This window comes from Lepisosteus platostomus, chromosome 2, assembly GCF_059453375.1.
Source record: "Lepisosteus platostomus isolate fLepPlt1 chromosome 2, fLepPlt1.hap1, whole genome shotgun sequence".
In the NCBI taxonomy this organism is placed as follows: domain Eukaryota; kingdom Metazoa; phylum Chordata; class Actinopteri; order Semionotiformes; family Lepisosteidae; genus Lepisosteus; species Lepisosteus platostomus.
The window spans coordinates 74,284,381-74,310,513 of NC_142612.1; the positions used below are offsets into that span (position 1 = coordinate 74,284,381).

At 38.9% G+C, this 26,133-nt stretch overlaps 1 protein-coding gene across 6 annotated transcripts in view; it reads right to left on the minus strand.

The window, feature by feature from the left end:
- dock10 (dedicator of cytokinesis 10) overlaps window positions 1-26,133 on the minus strand; it is a 104,314-nt gene that overhangs the window by 48,180 nt on the left and 30,001 nt on the right. For 2 of the 6 annotated variants that reach the window (XM_088618067.1, XM_088618077.1), the window contains exons 1-4: window positions 21,163-21,341; window positions 7,974-8,093; window positions 6,286-6,375; window positions 373-455 (exon numbers count right to left, since the gene is read on the minus strand). In XM_088618067.1, the coding sequence (XP_088474193.1) occupies window positions 373-455; window positions 6,286-6,375; window positions 7,974-8,093; window positions 21,163-21,324 (455 nt within the window). In that variant the 5' untranslated portion in view covers window positions 21,325-21,341. Of the gene's footprint in view, window positions 1-372; window positions 456-6,285; window positions 6,376-7,973; window positions 8,094-12,036; window positions 12,333-21,162; window positions 21,342-26,133 lie in introns of those variants that run through there. The other 4 variants (XM_088618032.1, XM_088618041.1, XM_088618058.1 and 1 more) reach the window with 4 other exon arrangements.

Genomic DNA, 26,133 nt, shown 5'->3' on the forward strand with positions numbered 1-26,133 from the left:
CAATAAACACTTCCTGACAAAGCCGTTGTGCCAATAGATTCAACAGGGACCTCTCTGCATGGAGCCAGAGGGGAGTGATGAGATAGTGGATGGCGAGGGTGATGTCTCCTTGCTGTCAGCTGCCCTTGCTCAATCCGTTGTCATCCAGAGCCATGCAGCTCGGAGGGGAAATCTCAGCATGGAACAACAGGGATGTGAAGGCTGGGAAAACGATCAGGCTATTCTGATCTTCATTCCATGCCCACTGAGTCAGATACTGTAAACAGAGGCCACTGGTGAAGGGAAATAACATCTCCTTCACTAATTTAAGAAAAGCCTTTAAAAACAAAGCACAGATTCAAAATAAGCAGAACAAAAACGGGGGCCGCCTACCTGGGTAATTGCCGATAATCACCAGCATACTCTTCATATTTATAATCTACAACGTTCCACTGGGAGTTGAAGTACTTGCAGGCCTGAAGAGAACCAAGAAAAGAAAAGAAAGGTTTTGTTGAACAACAAGTTCTTCTCATGTGAGACACTGTTTCTGTCCATATCTATCAAACTTCAAACATGGTTTATGTACCGTACAAGTTGTACCCTGTATTGCACAGTTTCAGAAAATAAAAACCTAGAAGAAGTAATGTACTTAATAAACTAAGCCAGAAGTCCAGATCTCCAAGCCATTGTAAACTTCTTAAATGATTTATACAGGAGACATTTCTAGATTTTGAAGTTCTATCAAATATAAATGCCGTTCCTGCTTTTATTGATTAGAACTGAAAGGCTTCTGGTAAAGATTATACCTTTCTATGGAGTGAATTCCACACGTACTTTAAGCAATAGGTACAGTACTTGCTCATGTTTACAAATAAACTGTTACAAGCCATTTTCATAGTAAAACTTACCACCAAAATAGCTACATTACCATCATAAATAATACTTTGTTACACTTTCATATTAGAGTAAAAATACAAACACAACTTGGAAAAACACAAAAAGCGTTCTCATCTGCCAGTCAGACCAGCATGAATATAAAATGATTCAAGCACGTAAATACGCATGAATATTGCACACCCCTTTTGAAATTTAGAAAGACATATACATAACCAACATTACTGACCTTTTTCTATTATATTTCTGAAAATCTATTATATTTATTTATAAAACTTGTCATCATGCAGAGTATTACATTTTTATGGTGCTCTATAATTACAGAGGTTTTAAACTCACTGCAGCATTGCTGAGCAAAAATAAAAATACACCAGTCCTCCTAAAATAATATCCAAAACCCAGAAGTTTTGCATTGGGGAAACATATTTATATATACAGTACCACCATCAATTGTGAGAAACAATTGTCTGAAGTCATTTGACCTACTGTAAATAAACTCAAACTAAAACCTAAACGAGCGTGTGTATCTCATAATGAGGCTTATTAGAAGCATAATCTGGACTTCTAAACTGTAGCTTTCATTAAAAATGAGATTAATGTAAAACAGAGATTAACACTTAGTCTGAGATTCTACATAAGAATTTAGCAGACCTATTAGATACAGTGCAATGTCAATGATTTAGTCTGATAATTTCATGATTACATGATCCTTAAGCCTTAAAGGATGCCATCCATTTATGAGGTTTTCTGTATTTTGAGTGTGACGCTCAATGTATTAAAAAGCTGCTCTGAATCTTTCTTGCAGTGTTCTGTTAATAGTTCAATTTTAACAACACACAGAGAACCCTAAAAACAACATCGATTTTTAAAAATGTTAATTAGAAAAAACAACTTTGTTACTTCTTCGCCAAATACTCAGATTGTCAGTCTGTCATCCAAGGGAAAATGTAGGAGCCATGCAAGCAAGACTGCACATTAGTAATTACCAGAATAAACAAGCCTGTCATTCTTCATTTAGCTGGAAAACTACCATAGTCTCAGTGTGAGAAAAGAACTTAGTGAGGTTAAGGCACTGAAAAAAAAAACAAATGCCTGCAGCTGTACTAACCACTTCCCCAATGGGTACATTCCTCACATTCTCATTTCACTGCAGTCTGGGAGCATAATGTGCTTTTTTATTTCTTTTTATGTGAATAAAGAAACATCAACCAATCCGTGCAGTTATGGGTGTCCCCTTTAGGTCACAGAAATGTGGTGACATACCTGTTAGTTTCACAGTGTGCAATTTGCTTCATCGTAGTCTAATATAAAAAGGCCCTCTGTCAACGTTACAATACAGATCTGAAGTGGGTTATTCAGTGGGAGAGAAGTGCTCAATGATGTCCTCCAATTTAACAGTAATGATTTTTCCACAAAAGCACATCAGCAAAGAGGCCAAAATAATTTCACAATTTCTAAGTGCTTTAGACTGCCAATTGGAAAGCCAAAGTACTGTATGTTAATTCGTCTGAAGCCTATTCCACAAACACAACTCTTTATTTTCTGCATTTTCTCATCATGCTGAGACTCATCACAAGACTACTGCTTTATTCATCCCAATGCTAACAACACCAAATCAATTAATTAGGGGATGAAAATGGAGCTACTTCAGCTAAACACTGCAGAAAAACAAGACGCTAGCAGCTACTGACGTATGCAAGCAGCTAAATTCATCACAGGCTCTGCATGTTTACTAGGTTGTTTGCATTCACACACAAAATGTCAGATTCTGCTTTTTCTAAACAGGAAGGGGAAACTCAGAGCCCTGACGTGTGGGAAGGAATTACAACAGTGAGGTTTTGTTTGGTAGTTTGTTGTTTCAATGGTTCATCATGATAAATATCCATATTACCACTGGAGCTAAACCAGGTCTGCTTTTGTTTGATGTCATGTAAAGTGTTTTTCACCACAATCTGTATAAAATAGCAAATGAATATGTTGGTGTTCAGAAAACATAACGATAGTTGTTCGAAACTATGTTTTTTATACTATACTACTGTACAATGCCCCGGCTTTTCCTTAAAGTAAAGATCAAAACAGAATTTATAACCAAAGTTTGGGAGGAGGGCAAACCCTAATTCCCACCAACCAATTACAGGCTAAGAGATCATATATGGACTCAGCGTTCTTTGCTCAAGCATCACTCCAACAATCCCACTACCACCACCAATGCGGTAACTCCCCCCCCACACACACGCACACATCCTATAGGAAAGTTCTGACTACCTCATACACGTGAGCAGGCTGTAGTATTTTTTAACAATACAAGCAAAATCAGAACAAACCAGTGCTAATAATAACCTGCCACAGGTTCATGCTAAAACAGAAAGAATCACGTATAAAACTCAGTTTCAACTTTCAGTAGTAGCCACACCAATAAGATCTATTGTAATTCTCTGTCTTAGAAAAGTACATTACGAAGCACTTGATTCCAATTGATACTAAACTTGGGGGGGCAATGATGCTCTTTTACCAAGGATGTACTTTACATGAGCGCAGTACTAATGGTATTGTTTCACCGTGGCCAATGGTGACAGGCTGAACCTGGAATGACATTTTCTTGTTATTTCAAGGAAATTATTCAAGGCAATGTCTAATTATAAAGTTCATTTCTGAGCTATTTGACACTGAACTATATTTTTAACATAAGAGTTATTACAGACAATGTAAGAGGTAAAAAACATTAATTGCTTACTTTATCTCATAATTTGAAATAATCTTTAGTGATGTGAATTGTTCTCAGCTAACAATGTCAAATAGCATTAACTATGGCAGTATCTCAGTATGCTCTTCAATTTGTCAGCGATTCTAGATAAGTCAATACACTCAGCAAATTCTTGGAAAATCACAGAGAAGCTGCAAGGCAAACAGTTTTTATCAAAGTTGGATAGAAACACCACTCTAAGCATTAACGTATCAGAAATGGGAGGTTTCATAAGATTTGAGAAGCCACTATACTCCAGAGGAATCTGAAGATGTCTAGGACAGTGTTTATGAATCAATAACAGTACAGGTACAGGTTCAGGCTCATTCCATGCTGAACGGTAAAGAAAAGAAAACACATTTCGGCTGTGGAGCCTTCTTCAAGTGTGAGATCCATAAGTAGGCTCCACAGAGATACACTGTGTTTCTTTATGTATGTTTCAGCATGGAATGAATCTTTACCTGCTTTGCAGCCTCTGCATAATCATGCAGCTCCCTTCTCAAGAGCGTAGGATGGTGTGTTCAGTATTTGGCAAAGGTATGATCCTTGATCCTCAGTTCAGAAAGACATATGAACATAGTAGACAGACTGTACAGATATGGGGTGGCTAATAACAGGACAGGCAAGGTGAAACAAATTCTGCTGCAAAATCCAAATTTCCTTGTGGGAAGGTAATTATTTTGCACTGCATTCTGTATAAGATATGCAAAGTATCCAATGAACACAATTTAGGAGCCATAAATACAATAAAAATGTTCATCGTGAGCATCAGGCTGTTTAACATCTCCTTTCCCAGTGGGAGAACAGACCAGCAGGAGAGTACGGAGATGAAAGTGAACTAGCTAAAAAGACAGAGGAAGCATAACACAACCATCGAGACACAGAAAACAAGATCCGAAGATTTCGTTTGCTGCGAGTTTGATTTTGGTCGCCGCGCATCCTCGTGGATCAGTTACTGTAGCTCAGCATGAAAGAGATCTCTCTGGAGATGCCTTGGCCAACAAGTTAGCTTCCCAAAACACCATATGGTCCTCTGCAGTGGATAGAGTCAGTGCTGGTGGTCTCGCCAGGACATTGCTGTGTCTCAGGTACAGAAAGGGTATATTGAGGCATGCATCACAAACAGGAGGAGGGTCTCATTACCACATATAGGACTAATTTCATTAAAGGGTTTAGACAATCAAATGATGGGGGCAACATCTATACATGTTTTTGTGAGGTAGGTGGCCCTTTACAGATCATTATTGCTCAGTTCTACAAAAGTTTGCAATTTTCTGGAAGAGAAGTAAATTATTCAATTATTGCTCCAAGCAAAATTCCTACATCTTATTTACATGTTTTCTCTCCTCACTCTTCCAGATCCCTGGCCATTCTCATCCTGCGTTCTTCATTCCTACACAGTTCAATGTACTGTGATGTGCACAGTGCTGATCATCTAGTTGGTGCAGAAAGTCAGGTTAACGTTTTTTTTATAGCTACATTTCTAATGTCGCTGTTTATCCTTATTTTACAACACATGTAGTTTGCATGTATTGCACTTTAACATTGCTCCCACGGTGTCCACAATTAGTATTTACTGTAGGAAGTGCTGCATTTCCTATTGTTTTGTAATACTGGAACCTTTCGCTAGCTGTGAAACTTGCAATTTGTATTCGGTACAGACTGTAGAATCTGGAAAATAAGTTCATTTTTTCTTCTACACATTTTGTAGGATCTTCTGAGGAAATATTTGGTGTAACTCTTCAGCCCAAAAAAATATTTAGACGTGTATAGATCTGGGACACGCCAGCTGATTTCTGATGTTTTGTTGACACTGTCTAAACAATTGTCACTTTGTCTGCAATATGCATGACAGTAAATTTGACTCATAATATTTATCTCAATGTTCTGTATAATTTGAATTAAACAATTATGGAAAGGTAAAATCAGAGCCATTGTAAATGCAAGTAGGCAAGGCCTTTAATATAAACAAGTTCTACAAACAACTGCTTCACTCGTTGTTCTCATACTCACTGACATAAGAGATGGAGCAGCACTGTCTGATTTTTTTTTCTAGATTTCTATCGATCATTATTACATTCTTGTATATTTATTTATAACACGGACAAGGGAAAACTAGCTTCAGGTACAAGGAGCTGAAGTACTGCAACTGCAATGATAACACAACTGTCTTATGCTTAATCATCATGCGTCATAGGGCTAACAGTGCCAATGCAGGTAAGAAATATATATTTGCAGATTTAGCTCTTAATTTCTTTGAACAAATCTGCAACAAAATACACTGCAAAGGTACGCTGCACAGTGTGAAATGAGCTCTTCATTTGAGTTCACACATCAGAAATAGCACATGAATGCTGAAACGATAAACCGGTGTCTTACAGTTCAAACGAATTGACCAATGCAACTTATAATTAATTCACACCTCATTATCACCTACAGTATCGCACCAGAGAAGTCACTGAAGCCTCGTCTTCAAAACAGGCCTTGGAGGTGACCCAGACACTAAGCAGACATTTCAGGTCACCATTTTCCTTCCTATATACTCAGGTACGCTGCTTGCCTGAGCGCCTCAGAAAGCAGCTGAAATCACAGAGAGCTCCTGTTCTAAAATAAGCAACCGTGCATCTTCAAATGAAACTGTGAAGCAGCAAGTCAGAGCAGGGCCCTACCTCTCTGACCAGCAGACTCTCGGCCTGTACTTCAGCTCCCTCAGGCACAGTCGAGTGCAAAGTCCGCCTTTCCCATGAGATTGTGGACACCTGGAAAGAAAAGGGACAAGAATCACCACAGGAACAAAGAGTTCACATGGTAAATCTGAGGATTAAGATTTGCCAGTTTTTGCAAAAGCTGAGAAAATCAGTCATCCAAATATGAGGATGAAGGATGCTATTATATATGCTGTGTATGCAACATGCACATAAAAACATGATTAAATGGCAAAAATGTTGACGTGCAAAACATCAGGGCTTAATCATTCTGGGGCATTAAAAGAAAGTCCATTTAAATTGAAATCATCTTAAAATGTAAGTTATTGCCACACCCCTCCACGGAAATTTCTACTTCCATCTACTGCTAAACACGTCCACTACACAGTACAGCACAAAGGTGCTTGAAATACCTGCATGCACAGAGAAAAGGCTAATCATAAACTATGCTCTTTCATTTATGAATCCACCTTTTCCTTGGGGATTATTTAATGTACCACAATGAAAATCCCCATGATGTCACTGAACTAAACAAAGTTCAGAGCTACTGTACAACAGAAAACAAAACCACCACATCCACTTATATACTGTATATACAGTACTGTATAATACCTGGGCTGCTTCTAAACCAATTTGAACAAAAGTGTACGATCATAGTCTGAACACAGATGCAGATGGAGATGGAAAAGCTCACTCCAGCTCTGAGATTCAAAGACCTCAACACAAAACACACAAACGCGCTGAAATTTCAGATCCACGGACAAAGAAAACAGCATTGCAAACAAAGAAAAGAGCAATTAATTATTACCCATTTATTTGGCTGAGGATTCTATCCAAAGCAACTTTCAGTGCCTCACCTGGGATTTGAACCCATCAGCTTCCAGTTACAGATCTCGAAGATTAAGCACTGTGGCCCCATACACACATAACTTAGATCATTTTAGACTGTATAATAGCTGTACAGTGCCAGGCTCTTCCGGCCCTCCTCTCCTGGGATTTTGTCTTGTATATGTTGGAAGTGAGCCACTGTTTCATTGTAGCAAACTGCTGGGACAAAACTCTTTGCGAGACCCTTACATTTCTGCAGAACACACAATAATAAACACAGAGTCATACTAATTCACTGCTGGGGTTTAAGACTCCAAAAAAGAGCTGCTTATTCTACTGGTCTTGTGAAGAGTGTTGCTACAATACAAAAGTGGCTGGATTCCAATATATACAAGACAAAGTCCCGTGAGAAGAAGACAGGAAGGGCCTGGCAATGTATAGCTATGACCTAAAATGATCTAAGTAGTATATTTAGACTTCATAATACCTCCGAACTTTAGGTATTAAATGCATTCACCATTAAGGTAACTAATATTTGTTTTCATGTGCTTCCTCAGTAACTAGGTTAATCTTCCTTTTTAAGTTGCTACGAAACTATGAATGTACTTCCTCTTCATAACACCAGCTAGAATGAGATCATTTACAAAACAGCAGTTTATTTTGTGTACTGTACGTAAACTAATAACACAATGACCTGCAGCACAAATGTATATGTATAATGTATATTGCATATACAGTATGTGCCCACACAAGAAGATACTGCAGCACTGTGTCCCCAAAAGCATAGACAAATTGAAAATTGAATCTCGGATTGAAATACTGACTGAAAAATCATCTTCGGGAAACACTAGCAAGTCCTTCAGTGGCTCTTCCTTCTGTTCAGGTTCCAGCTCAGAGATCACAGTCTCGTAATCCAGAGGGTCAACCAGTTTAGGCTTCTCTTGCTGAGGGGAAAACAAGAAAAAGAGTCAGTACTTCTGTGGCGTCCCTTTAAAACATTTGCAGTCTGGCACCTACAGTACAAATCAGGCTGTTGAGTTCAGCGGAAGAGGCTTTGTGTCTCTGCAGAGGTGTGATGTGCCACTCAGATGCTCAGGAGCCACAGCTGAAGACACCAGGGAAAGCCAGGGAATCTGTCAGAGCACCAGCTTGTCTACTAACCCGAAATCTTTGTTCAAATTCTGTGCCCTGAAATTGACATGAAATATTTCTCTAGGGCAGCTGAAGCAGACAGCACACAGAGCTGGGGCCCTGGGTTCAATTTCAGATCCGGAGTTCTATCTGTGTGGAGTTTGAGCGTTTTTTTCCATTTAAACTGATTACATTTTGAAAGTATTAATTTTACTAGTAAAAAAATTGGTTCTCTCTGTGTTTGCGTGGGTACCCTCTGGGATCTTCAGTTTCCTCCCCCAGTCCCAAAACCACAGTTCCAACACAGCTTCTGGGAAAATGGGCCCTGGTGTGAGTGTATCTGTGTTTGTGTCTGTTAGTCCTGTGATAGACTGGTGTTCATTCGTGACCTTGAACTGGAAGAAGCTGCTAGAAAAATGAATGGATGGTATCTGAGGCACAAATCAGGGTGTCCCACTCTCCTGGTACTCGTAGCACTAAATGTGCTGGGCGTGTGAAATCAAAGACTTATCAGACATTCTCAGTTGAGCACTTGAGTTCAGAGTTTGATCACCTTGGCATTCAATGACCAAAGGAACAAGTAAAGGTTTATTCCATGCTGAAAAGAGAAGAAAAGAAACACAGCGTTTTGGCTGTGAAGCCTTCTTCTAGCCTCCACACCCAAAGAAGGCTCCACAGTCGAAACGTGGAATAAACCCATCTTGTTCCTGTGCAGCCTACGCATGCTGACGCAGCTCCCTACTTGAACTACTTCAATTACTCAAGTCAGCTTGGAAACACTGAGTCCACTCCATACATCTGTACTGGATGTGCTATGCTTCCTTTAATACAAACAATGAAAAATGTCACTCTTGCTCATAAGTTCAGTGTAAGGAATGCAATCTCTCAACCCTTCCACACCATTCAAAAGTCTACTATCATTTGGTTAAACAGAGGGCAGAGGGCTCAGCCAGGCCAGAGAACTGTTCAATATTTCCTCCATAACCAGTGCACCCTTACATGAGATCATGCTTTCAATGTGCCTTCAGATGACCACGTGTGCCACTCTGACAGTGTGACAATTCCTTGATTCTGCCTATCAAAACTGTCCAGTCCTGTCAATGATGACATGATGGTATCTACAATGTCCAGAGCTTATTTTAAAGTCTAAAGGAAAGTAATATATACTGATCTCTAACATTTTTAGCTGAACGCTTTTTGGCGTTAAAACACACCCTGACTCTTGAGGTATAACCTGAGCCATAAATCAAAATTAGAAACAGAATTACAATGCTGCTGTTTTAACCTCTAACAGCTCTTAATTCTTTGTGTTCTCAATGCTAGCAAGTGTTCCTGAGGCCTGGTGGAACACAAAAGAAGCATGACCTTCAGAAACACGTGCAGTAGCTTAAGTTTATATTAACCACAAGCCCCCAAAATGAAAGTACTTCACAAACGAAGGGAAAAAGGCCACTGATGCGTCAAGGTACATTATTCATAACTACAGCACTGCTGAGAATTGCATGTCAAACCTCTAACTTACAAGAACTGTCTTGGTCAGTCATTTTGGAAATTCCTTGTTGTCTCATTATTTTGAGAACATGTAAGCATGGGTACTTACCAAACCATCAAGGGGGAAACTGTAATATACTTTAATTTAACTTCCTATTCACAGAGAGGAAACACAAGGAAATGAACTAGACAAACAGAACAAACCAAAAATGTTCTCAGTTTTCCATTTTTCTGCATCTCTTCATTGATTCTTGAATACACGATGGGTAGAAAGTCACCAATCGGTAGTAATCCATCCTATTTATATCTCTTGAAAATATACCCTCGACAGAATACAGGGCACTTTGGTTATCAATTATCTCAAAGCTCTACCCAATAACAAAAAATATATACAACAATGTAAAATATAAATAAAAGAAACTGACCTAATTTACACTATAATAAATACAGGAGTTCTTAATTTCATTGACAACAGTATTCCACAGACCAGGAGCATAGGAAGAGGAGGATTGCCCACAGTTTCCAGCTTTGAGGACGGTACAAACAACAGGGATGTATCAGAGTTTTTTATCAGGGTGCTAAAGAGCTATCATATGATGACTATGCAAAATTCAGTGGGAAGACAGGGGCCAGACTGCCAGACTTGGACCTAGGCAGAACTAGATGCCAAGGTGAAACTAAGAATCTTAATATTAAATGACTGTGGAATGGCAAAAAAAGCAGATAAACCTGTTCAGCTTTTAAGAGTGACAAAAAACAGAGTGAAATAAAATGTAGGAAGTTTAGTCAAAGCATGGTTAAAGCGTTAACAAAGTTTCAGTAGCACTGTAAAGCACTAGGCTGCCTACTGTATATCCATGTAAAATAACTGTTATTATCAATCAATATAGACTGAAATGACACCCACATACAGTATTATCTGAAAGTAGTAAATGGAATATAGAGGCAGATGAATTGTTTTCACTCAAGCTAGATGTTGACCACTTACTGTCAGTGAGATTAAACACAAGAATTTCAGATACAGATTTGTGTTGTAACTATGATTCATGTAAGAGCGCTACAGTTATGATATTCACGTGCTTTTCATTAGTTAAAGAAGACTAAGTGTTTTTATGATTGACGAAATTGATATACTGTAGATAGGATGAATTATCAGTCCAATGAGAAATGTTTGCCTTGTCCACACAGATGTCAGATGCTGAAGTGCCATTGTTCACTCCCCAATGAAAACATTATACACAGTGTATGTTAGGAAGGCTCATGTACAGTATAAGTTCAGGAGCCACAGAATAGCCTGTCAATTTGATCAGAAACCTAACACAGCCTGGTTCTGGGACTTCAAATAAAGATTAAAAGGGGGATTTTTAATATTGTCTCAATGTTTCAGACTCCATAAGATTTTAGCCTTTTTTTATTGATGTAATTTCTTTTCGTTTTTTGCATAAGGAAGTGGCTTTGTTAATTTGCTTTGAACGCCTAAACATCTTCCTGTTCCTAATATGCAGTGTATAGGTTTGCATGCCTTCAGACTTGTGAGATTTTGTGATACTGTACAACATCAACACAGATCATAAGGTAAATGTTCATAATAATGCTTTATGTACAGTACAAAGGTTTTTAGAGAAAATAAATACTCAGCACAACATCTGATGTAAGGAAGGTATCTGGATATATAAAGTGCATGTTTTGTTTCTGTTAAGTATGATGGAATTACTACCCTCCGTAAGTCAGAAAGCCAGACTGACATGGAGCATACATCCCATTCAATTAATCCTTGTTTAATTTCACACATTAAAAACAAAGGCTGTATCCATGATGTACAACGAGATTTCTGAACTGAACCAAGAGATATTAATCTTGAGGCGCACCACAATGCGACTCAGGATATGACAGTTGCAAGGATCCTGAGGAATGCACGCCACATTTTCGTGGCCATCGCTTGTGTGAATGCAACAATTGAGTGTCATGACCAGGCTGCAGAAATTCAATTAAGAATCAATCAAAGAGATTAGGGATGATCCCAACCACTCTTAAGTATCACACTTGAACAATGACGTTAAAATTGGTTTGCTTCCACAGGTGTAACCCATTACTAAATCACTGTCACCACAGCTTCTTTACATATCTCCTCCATTAAACATCAAACATATTATTCATCAGCCACCGAACACATACAGAACATCGTTTTGTAACTCCAACCATATTGTCGGAAAACCTCACTGTTTAAAAAGGTGAAGGGAAAAGATACGAGATCAAGATACCTACACAGCTTAGCCTGCTAAAATCCCCCCGAGCTCGTCTGGTTTTTCTTTTCCTCCGGAAATCAATGGTGGGCTCCCGTTTGAAAACTTTGGATCTGAAACTCATCCTTCTGTTTCAGGGATTACGGGTAGGAGAAGCCAGCAAAGCCAGACACGCTTCAGAACAAGAAGGAGAACTTTCATTTAACTGCGAAACCTGCAGGGCTGTGGGAGGGGGAAGTACTCTGCTCTCGCTGTCATAGTCATCTAGAGCTGACTGGCGGCAAAGAGGAAAAGAAAACCTTGTGCGTGTAGCCGTTTCCCCCCACAGAGCATGCAATGAGCTCCACGCGCTACCATGAAGAATTATTTCTAAGACCTGAGAGGAGGAGCTTGGCACAAAAATATTTAAACATAACAGTGCTTCCACCTGTGTTGTGAAGGTTTCAAATTTACTAATGAAGTGCTATGATTTAGTTACCACAGCGTGCAACAGAACACAGTATGAAAAGCAAAAGGGCCAAGGAATTCAAACCTTGAATTTTTGCAAACTGAGTGCTTCGCTTTATGTTTCAGCAGAATTTAAGACCGACCATGCAGCAAGAGCTACTATAGTTTTAGAGCTTATTTTAGAATGAGGCCTAATTCTAAAACAAACCCTCTTCAGAAACACCTACAGTATACTGTATCACATTTTTTTAAAACTTAAACTCATTTTTTCTGAGCAGAAATCGTTTTGTCTACTGGTTATTTAGAGAATACAAATAAGCAGCATGGAAAACAAGTGTCCGGAATTAAACAGCATGCACCATCTGCCATTAAAGACTAATATACTGTAAGAAAATTACTATGGTAATTACTTGATCAGCTGCTCATGTGTGCTAGGCACACTTAGTGAAACAAAGGCAAATAACAAAGCAAGATTTGCCTATTATGTATAAAACGACACAAGTGTAATTTGTAATAGATGCTTTGTAATTCCTTTACAGGACACAACCACCAGCTGCTAAATCACATAGTGGAAGTGATACCATTCATCTCCCCTAGTCTCTATATGATACAGTCTCTATATGAAACAGATGTATATGTTGTGAACTGCACAGTAAGTCTTTTTGGAAACCAGGCTCTGCAAGTATCTCCCATTGTTTTCTGTACACAGTAAATGTCTATGAACATGTCACAGGCTGTTACCTCGCAGACTGACAGGAAGCTCAACACACACCTCACCAGGGGATCTAATTTCAAACTTCCTGTATTTCGGGCTATACGAGACATTTTGAGCAGCAAAAAGCAAGAGCCTGTGGTGTAAGCTTGCATGGTTTCACGGGCCTATGAAAAAGTTTTTTTTTTCCACGTACCAACCAGTTAAATAGACCAATTTCCTGTTAAACCATTTTCCTATTGTTCTCGTTGTTATTGATCACTAACATTGCCTCCCTCCCACAAGAGCATCATGTTAATACCACTCATTAAATTAAAAATAGCTATGTCTATAAATAATAACAGTTCTCTCATATTTCTGGAGTCCCATGATAATGATCTCTTCTCGAAATGATAATGTTAAGAGCTCCCAAGTGATTCACTTGATAAATTACATGTTCAGGAGTTCAGACGAGCCCTGTATTAAGTAATGAGATTTCAGAGTTGTTTGGCTTTAACCCCAATGGCCAATAGGGTATCTGTCAGCCAAGGGGCTGCTGCATCTGTCCTGCTGTAGGGATGGCAAAGGAACACAGAGCAGCACAGGGGAAAGCCTGACTCATGGTTGTAGGGTTGTGGCAACAGGCAGTTGATAAGAAAAGGGACTTGTATTCCTCTTGCATCTTCACTAACTCTATACATTTCGACTGTGGTCTTTTTAAATAATTAAAAAAAACATGGCAGGGCACTGAAGAGCTACAACATGCCATTTTAAGAATAATGCAATGTTAAGTACACAGCTGAAGAGCAATCTAACAGGTGCAATACAGTTATCACCAACTTTCCAAAAAAACTGCAAGCAAATAAAAGAGCGCTTAGATATCCAACATGTGCTGTGTATGAATCTTTCCTACCTGATACGCAAAGGTAAAAATAACTAGAATTCAAGAGTCAGTTCAAATGGGAAAAAAAAGGCAGCATGCTTGCTGGTTTGGCTTAGCAGAGAACCAAGTGTTTATGTCAAAAAGGTAATGATGAGGGAACAAGTACCACAGTGAGTTAAAGGTTTCATGAGATTTGTGAAGAGCCAGAGTGAGCATATATTCCTCCAAGACAATTTATCCACGCTTCGTTGGCAACTTTTAATTCAACCAACTTAATTTTCTATCACTCAAATACATTTTAGAATTCATCATACAATTGCCATTTTATTTAAAGGTACTTCAGTCTGTTTTCATTTTTCCAATAAAATAACGTTTACAAACGATAACATTTATGTAAATAAAATGTACAATACAATCAATACAGTCAAAATGAACAATCTTTTTGAATGGGGGAATTTCAGCTTTCAACACCCAAAAACGTTTCAGTCCTCACTGGCTATTTTATTTTAGACGCAGACGTTCCTAACTTTAAGTCACATGCTTTGTTCTTTCAAAAACAGATGTGAAACTACTGCATTTGTACAGTACCTAGTACCTACATATTTAGCAAACCGTATCTATGTTAGTTAGTAACTGTAGTGAGCAGGTTTTCCCTCTATGGATACTATAGCATAGCTTTAACTACTGTAACTGGTGCTCGTATCAGTCTGGCTTTAAGAAATAGAATTCATTTATATTTAATAGAATGAGCCAGAAAACCTCAAACATAGCAGGTGGCCCAGCATATCCGGCTATTGCTCCTGCTTTAAGAAGGCTGGGGTTGTGGTTTTTCTGTCTTAGTTCTCTACCTGTCTTTTTAGGTCACATGAATTTGACGAGCAGAGAACGGTATTTTTGCTGTCAAGGGGTTTGGTCATGGAAACGTCTGATTAACAGACAATTTACAGACCATTTGATCATGCGGGCAGCAGTGTGAAACAGTAGGTCGGGCTCCGGACTTGTAAATGGAAGGTGTGTTTGAGAACCCTGGTTTAATTGCCCCAGGTTGTTTAAGATCATTACATCGCTTCATTTTGAACATACCACTACGAAACGCTTATGATTTGCATTTCTAGCACTGATGCTGAGTTTTAAAAAGTCGAACATATGTCTAAAATCTCTTTCAGTATTATTAGTATGTTTCGGATCTATCTTTGATCTCTATAAATCATTTTAAGCCACCTGCTGGACGGTTCAGACATTACTGTTAATTGCATTTTATCTGCAAGGCAACAAACGTCTTTCTATATTACCACGTTCACCAAAAAGAATGAAAAAAAAAACAGTCAATTCAAAAACTGAACTGGATCAAATATTTGACGTTCACCTCCCAAACAAGGGGGGGCACTCATCTCTCATTCTAGGTTTGCCCTGCAAAGCTGCTGTCCATATGAATGTTTCTTCACTTTCATTTCACAGGAGGGTTTGACAGCAATTTAACATGAACTACGTCAAACCACAAACCTCTAATCTGAAGTCCTTCTAGAGCAGGACGCTTTGGGACTGAAACATAAAGCTGACTGTTTCATCTACCACAGCTTTAACAATATGTAAGAGGTTATTTTTGCTCTAAACCCCCTTTGAATATGGTTAGAGATATGAATGTGCAGTGTGGAACAAGCAGTTTCACTCCTAAGAGAAGGGCTGGGTAAAGCCTTCACTTAAAACAATGCCCTGTAGTTTTGAAGTAACATATACAATCTGGTGCATACAGTATTTAATGTTAATTATTTATTATGTTTAAAATGTTTACCATAAAATAGGCAATGCACTGCATCTAAGAGCAGAGAATTTTACATTATTAATTGTTCAGGAGAGATCTCCATTAAGAATTAGACAAACTATTGGCCTAAGATGAAGTGCTTCCTATTTGTTAAAATGGAAAAGTCTGAAAGGGTTTAAACAGATATACATCCATGACAACCAAAAAGTGTAACTGTATATTACATTCAGTAAGAATTAGTAAAGAAAGACAAACACCCTTTCCAACAGAAAACTATACCGGACGTAATACTGAATTTACTCCTCTGTGCGTCACAAAAGAGTTGCAGACAAGCAACTGAGGAAGGATGCCAGGAGGGGCAGAATATGAGTTTGTAGATGGAAAAAAAAAACATTTAAGCCCACAGACAAGACATGTATTCAAATGCAGAACAGTATCAATACAGTATCAATAAGCCTAATAAAAATCTCCGCTCAGACCTAAACTGCCAAAATGAGGAGATAACCAGAGGAACACAAACGTCATTATCAGTGAAAACCTTCATTCCAATATCTGTTACATAACTGTGGGCAAGAGTGAATTATTAGAGGCCAGTGGTTGATAAACCACCAAACAGATGGATTACAATCTATTCCATCTTTTGCCGTTTACCCTTCTGGGGCTTGGGCAGGCCTGTCCAACACTCACAGGCTGGACAGTGAGGGTATGACGTCCCCCCACTGGGTAGGACGCAGTGCCATGACATGCAATATAAAACCGCCAACGATAACCCATGCATCTATTATTATGTAGCCTTATTTTGTAACCAATTCCATTGTCAGCCACTACTGCTGCATGCCGTATTGTTGTGCATTTGATAAATAAACTTTGATTGATTGATTGCAGACACAGGGAACAAGTAACACTATGGCCAGCAGCCATATCACCCTGCAACTCACAACTGGCAACCCACTGAAGCTCAGCAGGTGTGAGCCTGGTCAGTACCTGGATGGGAGACCTCCTGGGAAAAACTAAGGTTGCTGCTGGAAGAGGTGTTAGTGGGACCAGTAGGGGGCGCTCACCCTGCGGTCCATGTGGGTCCTAATGCCCCAGTATAGTGACGGGGACACTATACTGTAAACAGGCGCCGTCCTTCGGATGAGGCGTAAAACCGAGGTCCTGACTCTCTGTGGTCATTAAAAATCCCAGGGCGCTTCTCGAAAAGAGTAGGGGTGTAACCCCGGCGTCCTGGCCAAATTTCCAATTGGCCCTTACCAATCATGGCCTCCTAATAATCCCCCTCTATGAATTGGCTTCATTACTCTGCTCTCCTCCCCACTAATAGCTGATGTGTGGTGAGCGTTCTGGCGCACTATGGCTGCCGTCGCATCATCCAGGTGGATGCTGCACATTGGTGGTGGTGGAGGGGAGTCCCCATTACCTGTAAAGCGCTTTGAGTGGAGTGTCCAGAAAAGCGCTATATAAGTGTAAGCAATTATTATTATTATTATTACACACCTCCACTGAGCCCAGGCCCTGAGGCTATGATTCTATAGCAGCACCACTCACTGCTAACACTAAACCATCCATGGAGCGATGCCACCACCAACAAGGACTGACCTAAACTGACTATTATAACAAATAAGACAGTGATATCTAACAGGCTGACAGAGCATTTTGCTTTTTGAGGTTGGCAGCTTTGTTTTTCCATTCTGAAATAATTTTCTGTGCTGGGAACACAGCGCTCTCGCACATGTGATCCCTCTGTTGTGACACAGCACATAATTTCCATCAAGTTGTTAGCTGTTAGCTTTGCTCTATCCTCTACAGCTGGGTGGGACTGTGGTTCACTAGGCCTGGAATGGGAGCCAGTTAGAATTTCTCATTCTTTTTTTTAATGGAAAAACTTTAAAACTCCTGAGTTACATGAATTATGGAAAGACCCATACAGCAAAGAAACACAAGACATACTCACACACTAATGCAGCGATGCATTTTGTATAAAAACAGACTGCAAAATATACTGAAATACCATTTCTAAAATGAAATGACTTTACATTTTGCTTGCATTTGAATGTGTTTTTAAGCCAAATAAAGTATACAGCATGTGTGAGAAATATGCTATATTTTCATACTGTATACTTGATGTAACACAACAATTAAGCATCGGAATATACATTTAAAAAATGTGGACAAAAAAATGTTATTTAATAGTCAGACATTTGACCCAATAGAATAATATTCTGCAACACATTGTAGATAAAATTAGCACCCTGCTGTGTTTTCTTGGTATTAATACTAACCTATGCCCATCTCCACATATGAACACCAGTATAGCAAGCTGTCTTGCCCTTTAGTACACAGAGCTCAAAGAAAATGTGGCCACAACAACATCTGCCCAACAAGCTGGCACCTGTTGTTCATCCTGATGTCCTTTCCTCTCTCTTAGCTGCCCATCAATTATCTGTTGAATGGAAGCAATCACTATGCTGACAAATTATAGCTGACTGAAAATAGAAAAGGAACACGCAAACCATTTTATATCTGAAAGCCAAAGAAGAGAGTGAAAAGCATGTTAAAGTGCTGATACTAAGTAAAGAGAACTACATTAATCAGGTGTGTGGCAGTATTAGTGAAATAGAGCCAACCGGACACACCACAGCAGTGAAACCCAGGTTAATAAAAAGGCTGCAAAGTACCGCATTTTCAAATATTACTCAAGACTGAAGAGTTGTAATGATCCCCTGAAACATCCCCACACTCCCATATTATAAGGCATTTGACCAACTTTAATATCCCACAAAATGAAGCTCATTATAGGAATTGGCAGCAGGACAAGATAGAATTAAAGATAGTATAAAACTTAAACCACATCCATGAAATGGAGTTTCATCAAAAATCCCCATCAACGGTTTAATTAAATTGTTCTCGAGCACACACCATGTTGTGTCAGCCTTCATGACGTCAGCTAATCAGGTTTCAGCAGTTAAACAAGTAGAAATTCGTGGTGATGTTACGTAAAATAAAAATGAGGTTTCCAACTATACTTAAACCATCTGGAGTCTACAAATGAAACAGCGGGAATTAAAATATGGTTAGAAATCTCAATGAAATGTAAAAAGTACCAAAACACATAAGCAGGCTTGTAAAAAATAAAATAAACATGTTCTGTTACTATGAAGATATATCATAATGTTTATTACTCTATGTCCCCAAACCTAAATACAATGCAGCAATTCTGACCCAGATTCTTGAGTCCTCAAAGATGTCTGCTATGAAGACCCATAAAGTCATACAAATATATAAAACTGATATACTGTACACTATTGTATAGGCTTATCACATAAGTACAGTAAAGACAATTTCTCTCTACTCTAGTAAATAAGCACCTGATTAAACAAGTGTAAAGCACAGCAAAATGTGAAGTTTACCACACACTATACTGTATGCATGCAAACCATTCTCTGCACTGCTCATGTCACTGCAACGCTTATGTGATTTCCACTTGGATGTGACAGCTTGTCCAATCAAAACATAAAGAGTAGCAAGCATGTTGAAAAGCGGCCACTAGAAAATCCTCAGCTGCATTTCAGAGAAATATATACTTGGGAGACAAAAAGTCAACATGAAAATCAGTTTTGAATAGTTTTGAGTTTCTTTTTTCTGTAAATAGAAACTATTTGTCTAAAGGAAAAAACCTGAACCTTCATCTCGTGGCATTTTTGAAGATGCAAAACATTGAAACCATGAGCTCATCTGTAAAGTAATATGAGTTTCAGTAGACGTTTAGAGTTCACAATGCACTGCACTTTATGCTACCATCTGTACTGACAAACAGACATTGAAAATAGAAACAGACTCAAATACATCTAATCCAAGCACTTAATAGTCCACATACACTGACGTGCTAGTGAAGTCTCTCCAGAAAGAAAAAAAAATAGTCTTCTTTAACAGAAGCAAACACAAAACTACAACCAGGCTTTTAGGGTAATGGATTTTTGTGGTTTTGGCTTGAAAATTAAACTTATATCTGTAATACGTCAAACAAGGCTTTATCCGTAAAGCACTGACCTTATAATGCATGAAATAATTAAGAGTCCTTCTTTGAGCAGGCTCTGAAACATGTTCCTTTCAGCACCAATGTAGGTTAATGTGCCAGGCAGATTAAAATGTTCCAGATGAGAAGTTCAGGAATGAGACTAAACATGATGTTTTGATTTCTTTGTCAAGGCAACAAAAGACTGTGATGCACTTTTCTAAATGAGAAAATCCCTGCACTCTTGAGCTGCTTGGGTTTCAGATGGGCGTTTCCGAGAAGAGCAGGACTGTTTTCTTTAATTGAATGGAATAAATCAAGCAACAGAACATCATAACATTACTATAAAACCTCTGTAGAGATACACCCTCAGGGAGCCTTTCCAAGATATAACATTCAGAGGGACACGACTGTGCCTGCCAATTTTTCCAGTAGGCTGCTGCATAGAGATCAGGGAATCAGCATTCTTTTCTTCGACAGGCTGTACTGTGGGGATAATGTCTGCAAGGTGACACAAAGACAGGTGAGACTAGCATTTGATGCTAACAGCAAGATGTACAGTTATGTATCTTGTTGCTAGTTGTCATTCAAAAAGGCTGCAGATAGTTGCCAAGCTCTGGTAACATCCTAGTTGAAACCTTAATCCAATAAGCTTTAGTCAATGTTTATTCAATTTTATCGTGCAAAAGCAGGACATGTTCAACTATTGCCATCCAAGTGCTTAAAAAAGCAACTGTGAACGAGTCAGAGCCTAGCAAACACTGAACGTGCCATACAGGCATGAAGCAGATCTTAGCAGCTACAGTATAGTAGCAGCTTTTAGCTATTTTGTTACAAAAACTTTTAATATCCTGCAGAAATATACACACAGGTCTGTCTTTACATACTTTTTTCTTTAGCCTTAATTTTGAAGACTGGCCCACTCACAAATACAACTGCAGATCACCACCAATGTGGCAGATATGAAAAAAATGACTGGTACAGTACGTCTAGGTAACAGGAGGTCTGATCACAGGCAAAAGACTTTGGCAGATTTGAGCCTTTTCATAATCCAACACACACTGAAGCAAATACAGCGGATGAAAAGGTTCCTTTTTATGCATGGAATTATATATTCCATAGATCATTCATAAAAGCAAAGGAAACTGCTGACTTTTACAAGGAGAGAAATTATCACATTTTTCCATCGTGAAACATTACTTCATGTCTGGAACCTTCCTGGATTTTGCAAATAATACCGATTTAGTCATTTAAGGCAAAAAAAACCCCAACAACAACAGAAAAAAAAGAGTTTTGGAAAACAGAGGTGACTTGCTGAGCCCAGGCATCACATGCAATGAATTACTTTACCATAATTATGATGGTCCTAGGTCTGCTCATTCCATTGCAGTCATCAAGGGGCAGGATTTCAAAGGACAATTGCTCCTCGCGCCTTGAGCAGATATGTGCACAGTTCCTCTGTACCACAGAACGAAAGGCTTGAAGCAGAACAATGCTGGCAGTACAGCCCATATCTGCATCCTGAAGCCTACAGAATACTTTCTATGTTTATGCTACTATATTGGTAGACAGTGGATCCTTGTCTCTGAAAACTGCCTACATTGCAGCTGCAGGCAGCTGCATCTCCAATCAGAGCTGGGAATCGGAGTCAGCTGATGAGAGGAAAAAGAAAAAAAGCTCAGACACACACATACAGAGAACTGCTCCGACGCAGGACGTAATCATGTCAAAAAAATAGGAGGAGAAAAGGATAAAAATCAGTCTTAGACAAACAAGGGGAACCAATGTCTGCTTCTTGTCAAACAGGGTAACACAATGGATTAAATTACAAATGCAGTCGGCTCATGAACGGTGCGAGCCAGTCAGGCTGTGTGTTTCATTTGCAACGAAACCACATTCAGCCCAGTGCAATGCTTTACATGCACTGCTCTGAATCCAATTAAGCCCCCCTTTTAACTTCAAAACCCCACTTCCAACAGTAATTGATGAAAGAAGCCAACACTAGCCACGCTTACACTGATGTCAAAGCCTGATCAGAGGCTCAGGATGTTCAGAAAGCATGTTGTGAGGGACTGAAACATACATGTCTATTAAATTCAGTGCCAGATTTCCATATTCATGAATCTGTTTCATGACTTGGCGGAATAAGATTCAGCTAAGGATTCCCTAAAGATTCACGGTCAGTGAAGTATGTAGAACACAGGAACCTCATGTAGAATTGACTGCTGGTTTGCACCTCCTCATACAGTACATCACAGGTTTAACCGCTTTGAGGTACAGTGCATACAGCTCACTCTCCATATACAGCCCTGTCATATTAAAATGAACACCCACAATACAGTACAATTGTTCGGTTTCTCATTTAATCGTGCACATTACTGGTATACTGTAAGTACTGTATCATCTTTCTGTGCAAGATTCTTATGTCTGATATACAAAAGGCAAAGCTTCTAAACCACACTGTCTTGATGTCTGCTGTTCCTTATTATCCCTACTTACAGTAATTGCTTCTCATTTTAATATGATAAAGTTCTGTCTACATAGAATAGGACAATAGGAACACAGTTGAATCAAATCCTAAAAATCGGATATCTCCTACTGCTTCAGAGCTTAGTCCTGAATACATACTGGTTGCCAAAGCAAGCTGCCCATCGGGTAGGGATCTCCTGACTAACAACATTATGTTTCTGCACAGCTGCCTGCGTAGGATGCAGCCAACCTGGAGCTCTTCTGGAAGATACAGCGTGATTCTAAAAGTGAACATGCATTTTGGCCTTAAAAGTAGGGCCTGCCAACAACGTGGGCTATGTGTGTGAAACCTGGACATTGAATACAAACACAATACAGGAACTATAGACGACCAAAAGCTGCATATAAAGAGGTACGCTTTGGATGATAAAAGATGAGTGGAACAGACTAGATCACACAAGAGAGCACCTGTATGTGACATTAAAAGCAAAGGGGATACATATAGTAGGAGCAAAGCAAAAAAAAACACCGAACTGGATTGCAGGATACTACTGTACAAGAAAAAAAAAAGAAAAATAGCTCCTGTGACTTGACCAGACAAAACCCGCACATCTAATGGAAGATGCTGTATAGAGATAGCTGAAGAAGTTCCTGGAAGAATTCTGAAGAAGCTTTTACCCAGCAATACATTAAGATAATTATAAGACAATTATGTTTCAACAGCCTCTCATACACTGAGTGAAGGGGAAGTTTGTAAGAGCTAAAAACCTGGGTAATGGTGATACTCAGTCTTTATAGAGTGTCTCCTTCCCCAGTTAGACAATTATCAAGAAAATGAAACTTCTACATCTGTTTTAATCTACAGTATTACTACAGCACCAAGGTTTCCATTACGCACTTCACATTTTCAAGAAGGTAAAGAACAAAAATAAATAAAAACCCTGTTCAACACACATTTTAGGGAACATAAAAGAAAATGAAAAATGAAAGACATACGGTATACCTCTGCATCTGCAGGTTTTATAAACTTTCTACAAAAGCCAGTAATGCTTAGTGAAAGCAGCTGTGTAAAAGTAGGAGCTGCACAATTTTGCGTAAACAGTCAAGCTTGTATTACAGTATATAAAATGAGATAAACCATATGGACACCAGAGAAACGGCAAAATATTTTATTTATCATTATTTAATATGCCAACTTTTCCTTCTGCGTCCTATAAACTTCTCTCTGAAACCACACTCGGAGGCTTAGGGGAATGGCTGGTTTTTGAGTGCTCCTGTAGACTGCTAGCTTTCATTTCATCCTGCTTACCTGCTTCTTTGAGAACTTTTTAAAAAACTTTGTTCCTTTATTTAGGTGCTCAAGTCAATTGAGTCCCCCCATTGCTGTACTGTATATAATTATATATATTATATAATTAGTAGAGCAACTGGACTGAAGTACAGTACCTGGCTCAAGAGGACTGTGGCATCCTTCCTGGAGTCTGAACTCACAATCCCCCTGACCAGTCCCCAAACCACTGTTCCATTCTGGTGACCAGCTGCTCATTTATTTTACTTATTTCTTTAAAAGAAGCCCCTTTAAATCCAGGAAGTATCCCTTTTTTCTCCAGGAAAATTCACCAAATAAAATGAAGACACTTCTCTCATATACTGTATTTACCACATTGCAGTTGTGATTTGAAGATTTCTACTGTATGTCACCAATCTGTACCACATTTTTTACTGGTCACCCCCACATATTGTAATTATTTGTACAATATTGTTTCCTCCTTCAAGTACAGGTTTGCTTAAAACATTAAAATGTAAACCAAATGATAACCAACAAGATTAGGAAGGCCTGAGTCAAATAATATACACATACTGTAAACTAACTAAGCTGAGATCTGAAAAAATGCGTTAACTGCCTCATTCAAAAATCGACCCGATTATGTCATTTAGAGCTTTCGTCGGGACTCGTAATATCTCCGGAGTTTGAAATCTTTCCATCTGTCCCGTGTTTGCTCTTGCGATCAGTTGATTTTTCACCAGGTTCCCTGGCTTCCTCCTACAGTACCACCGGCTAGGCTGGCTGATTTCGCACACGGGTGCCTGGGCATTCACAGGAAAATCTGCATGAAGCTCTTGATACCACACCTAGTGCTGAGGGATTCAGTCCACAGCAGGAATGCGTATGTTAGTAATAAAAATAATGGGGTTATGTGTTTTTAAATTGCAAGCACATGATTCAATACTGATTCTTTTTTTAAGGCATGGTCCTTATAGCACAGTGATTGCACTGGCAGAATACAGTACATGCAAGCTCTGCTTCTTTTGATGTTTGTGGCACAAAGGACAAAACGGTGTAGACTTCTCAGCAGAGACCTGACAAAATGGACAGCTGATTAAACTGCGCAGCTGGTCCTAATCTACAAAAATGCTGTGTGCAACATACAAAACAAAACAAGTCAATGACAGAAAACCTTACTTTTTTTTTTTTTACTTTTAATCATACATTGGCTATTTGACTTGGGCTTTTCATGGTTTCATGCATATCACACCTATTCTATCAGTTGACTCACACGGAAGCCATTTGGCCCATTCCTATAGCTGTGAGGCAGCAGTACTCGCCACTATACCACCACGGAGCCCAAGCTAACTGCTAGCTAACAGCAAATATTAAGGACATACAGTAGAAACATAAGAAAGGATGTTTGTCTAGTTTGACTGGTTGCTAGTCGTTTCTTGAAATATGCCAGGCAACTGGATTTCACCAAATGTCTGGGTAACTTGTTCAAATTCTTTGTGCAGGAAAGTGCCTCCTGTTCCCGGTTTCAGATGCACTATCCATGAGCTTCCATTGGCATTCTGTAGTTTGTGTTTCGCTGTTATTTCTGATGATGTCCATTGGGCTGACTCTGTTTAAGCCTCTGAGGATTTTGTATACTTGAACTTTTGAATGTCCCATCGTAGCCTTCTCTGTCCGAGACTACAAATGTTCTGTTCTTTAAGCCTGTCAGAGTAGGATGTGTCTTTAAAATATAGGAATGCAACTTTATTGGGCTCTCTGGACTGATTCCGGAACAGCGATATTTTTTTTTTATAATGCGGTGACCCAAATTGTAAACAGTATTCTTAAATACATTTTTACATAACATCTCTCGATTTAAATTGCACACCAAACTATATAGACCATATATCCTAACATTCTCTTTGCTTTTTATTGCTTCTCCACACTGTCTAGAAGATGACACTGATGCATCAACCTGATGTATAGAGTTCAAGGACTTTTGAACCCAGTGCTTTCCATGTCTACAATAAATGTCACATGCCAGGTCCTTGCCCATTCTTGAATTTTATCCCAGCCTCTTTGAATTTCCTTGCATTTTCTATACTGTTAGCTAGCCCCTGTCCTTTGGTATCATCTACAGATATGATTAGTTTACTTACCTGTACCAAAATATTTTATATGTGCAGATAGGCTCATTATATGCCCTCCACTATTTAGAGAGAGCAGTGGTCTTGATATGGAACCCTGTGTTACTCCACAAATTACATCTCTCCAGAATGCCCATCAACTATAAAGAAATAATTAATCTTAAATTCTAATTATTTTAAGACACCCCTTATGAAATTGTACTGTGATACACCAGTATAGGATACAGTCAAATACACATTAAATCATGCTATAAACATGCTACAGAATAATCATCTTAGTTGGAAACAATAGCTAGGCAGGTATAAGCAATGCAAAGAACAACATTGAGAAAATAAATGTATTTCTAGAAGAAACACTGAAACAGAGCACAAATCTGTTTCTAAAGAAGGTTCTCTCTTGTACCAGTATTAACAGCATACAGTATATTTCATATTATT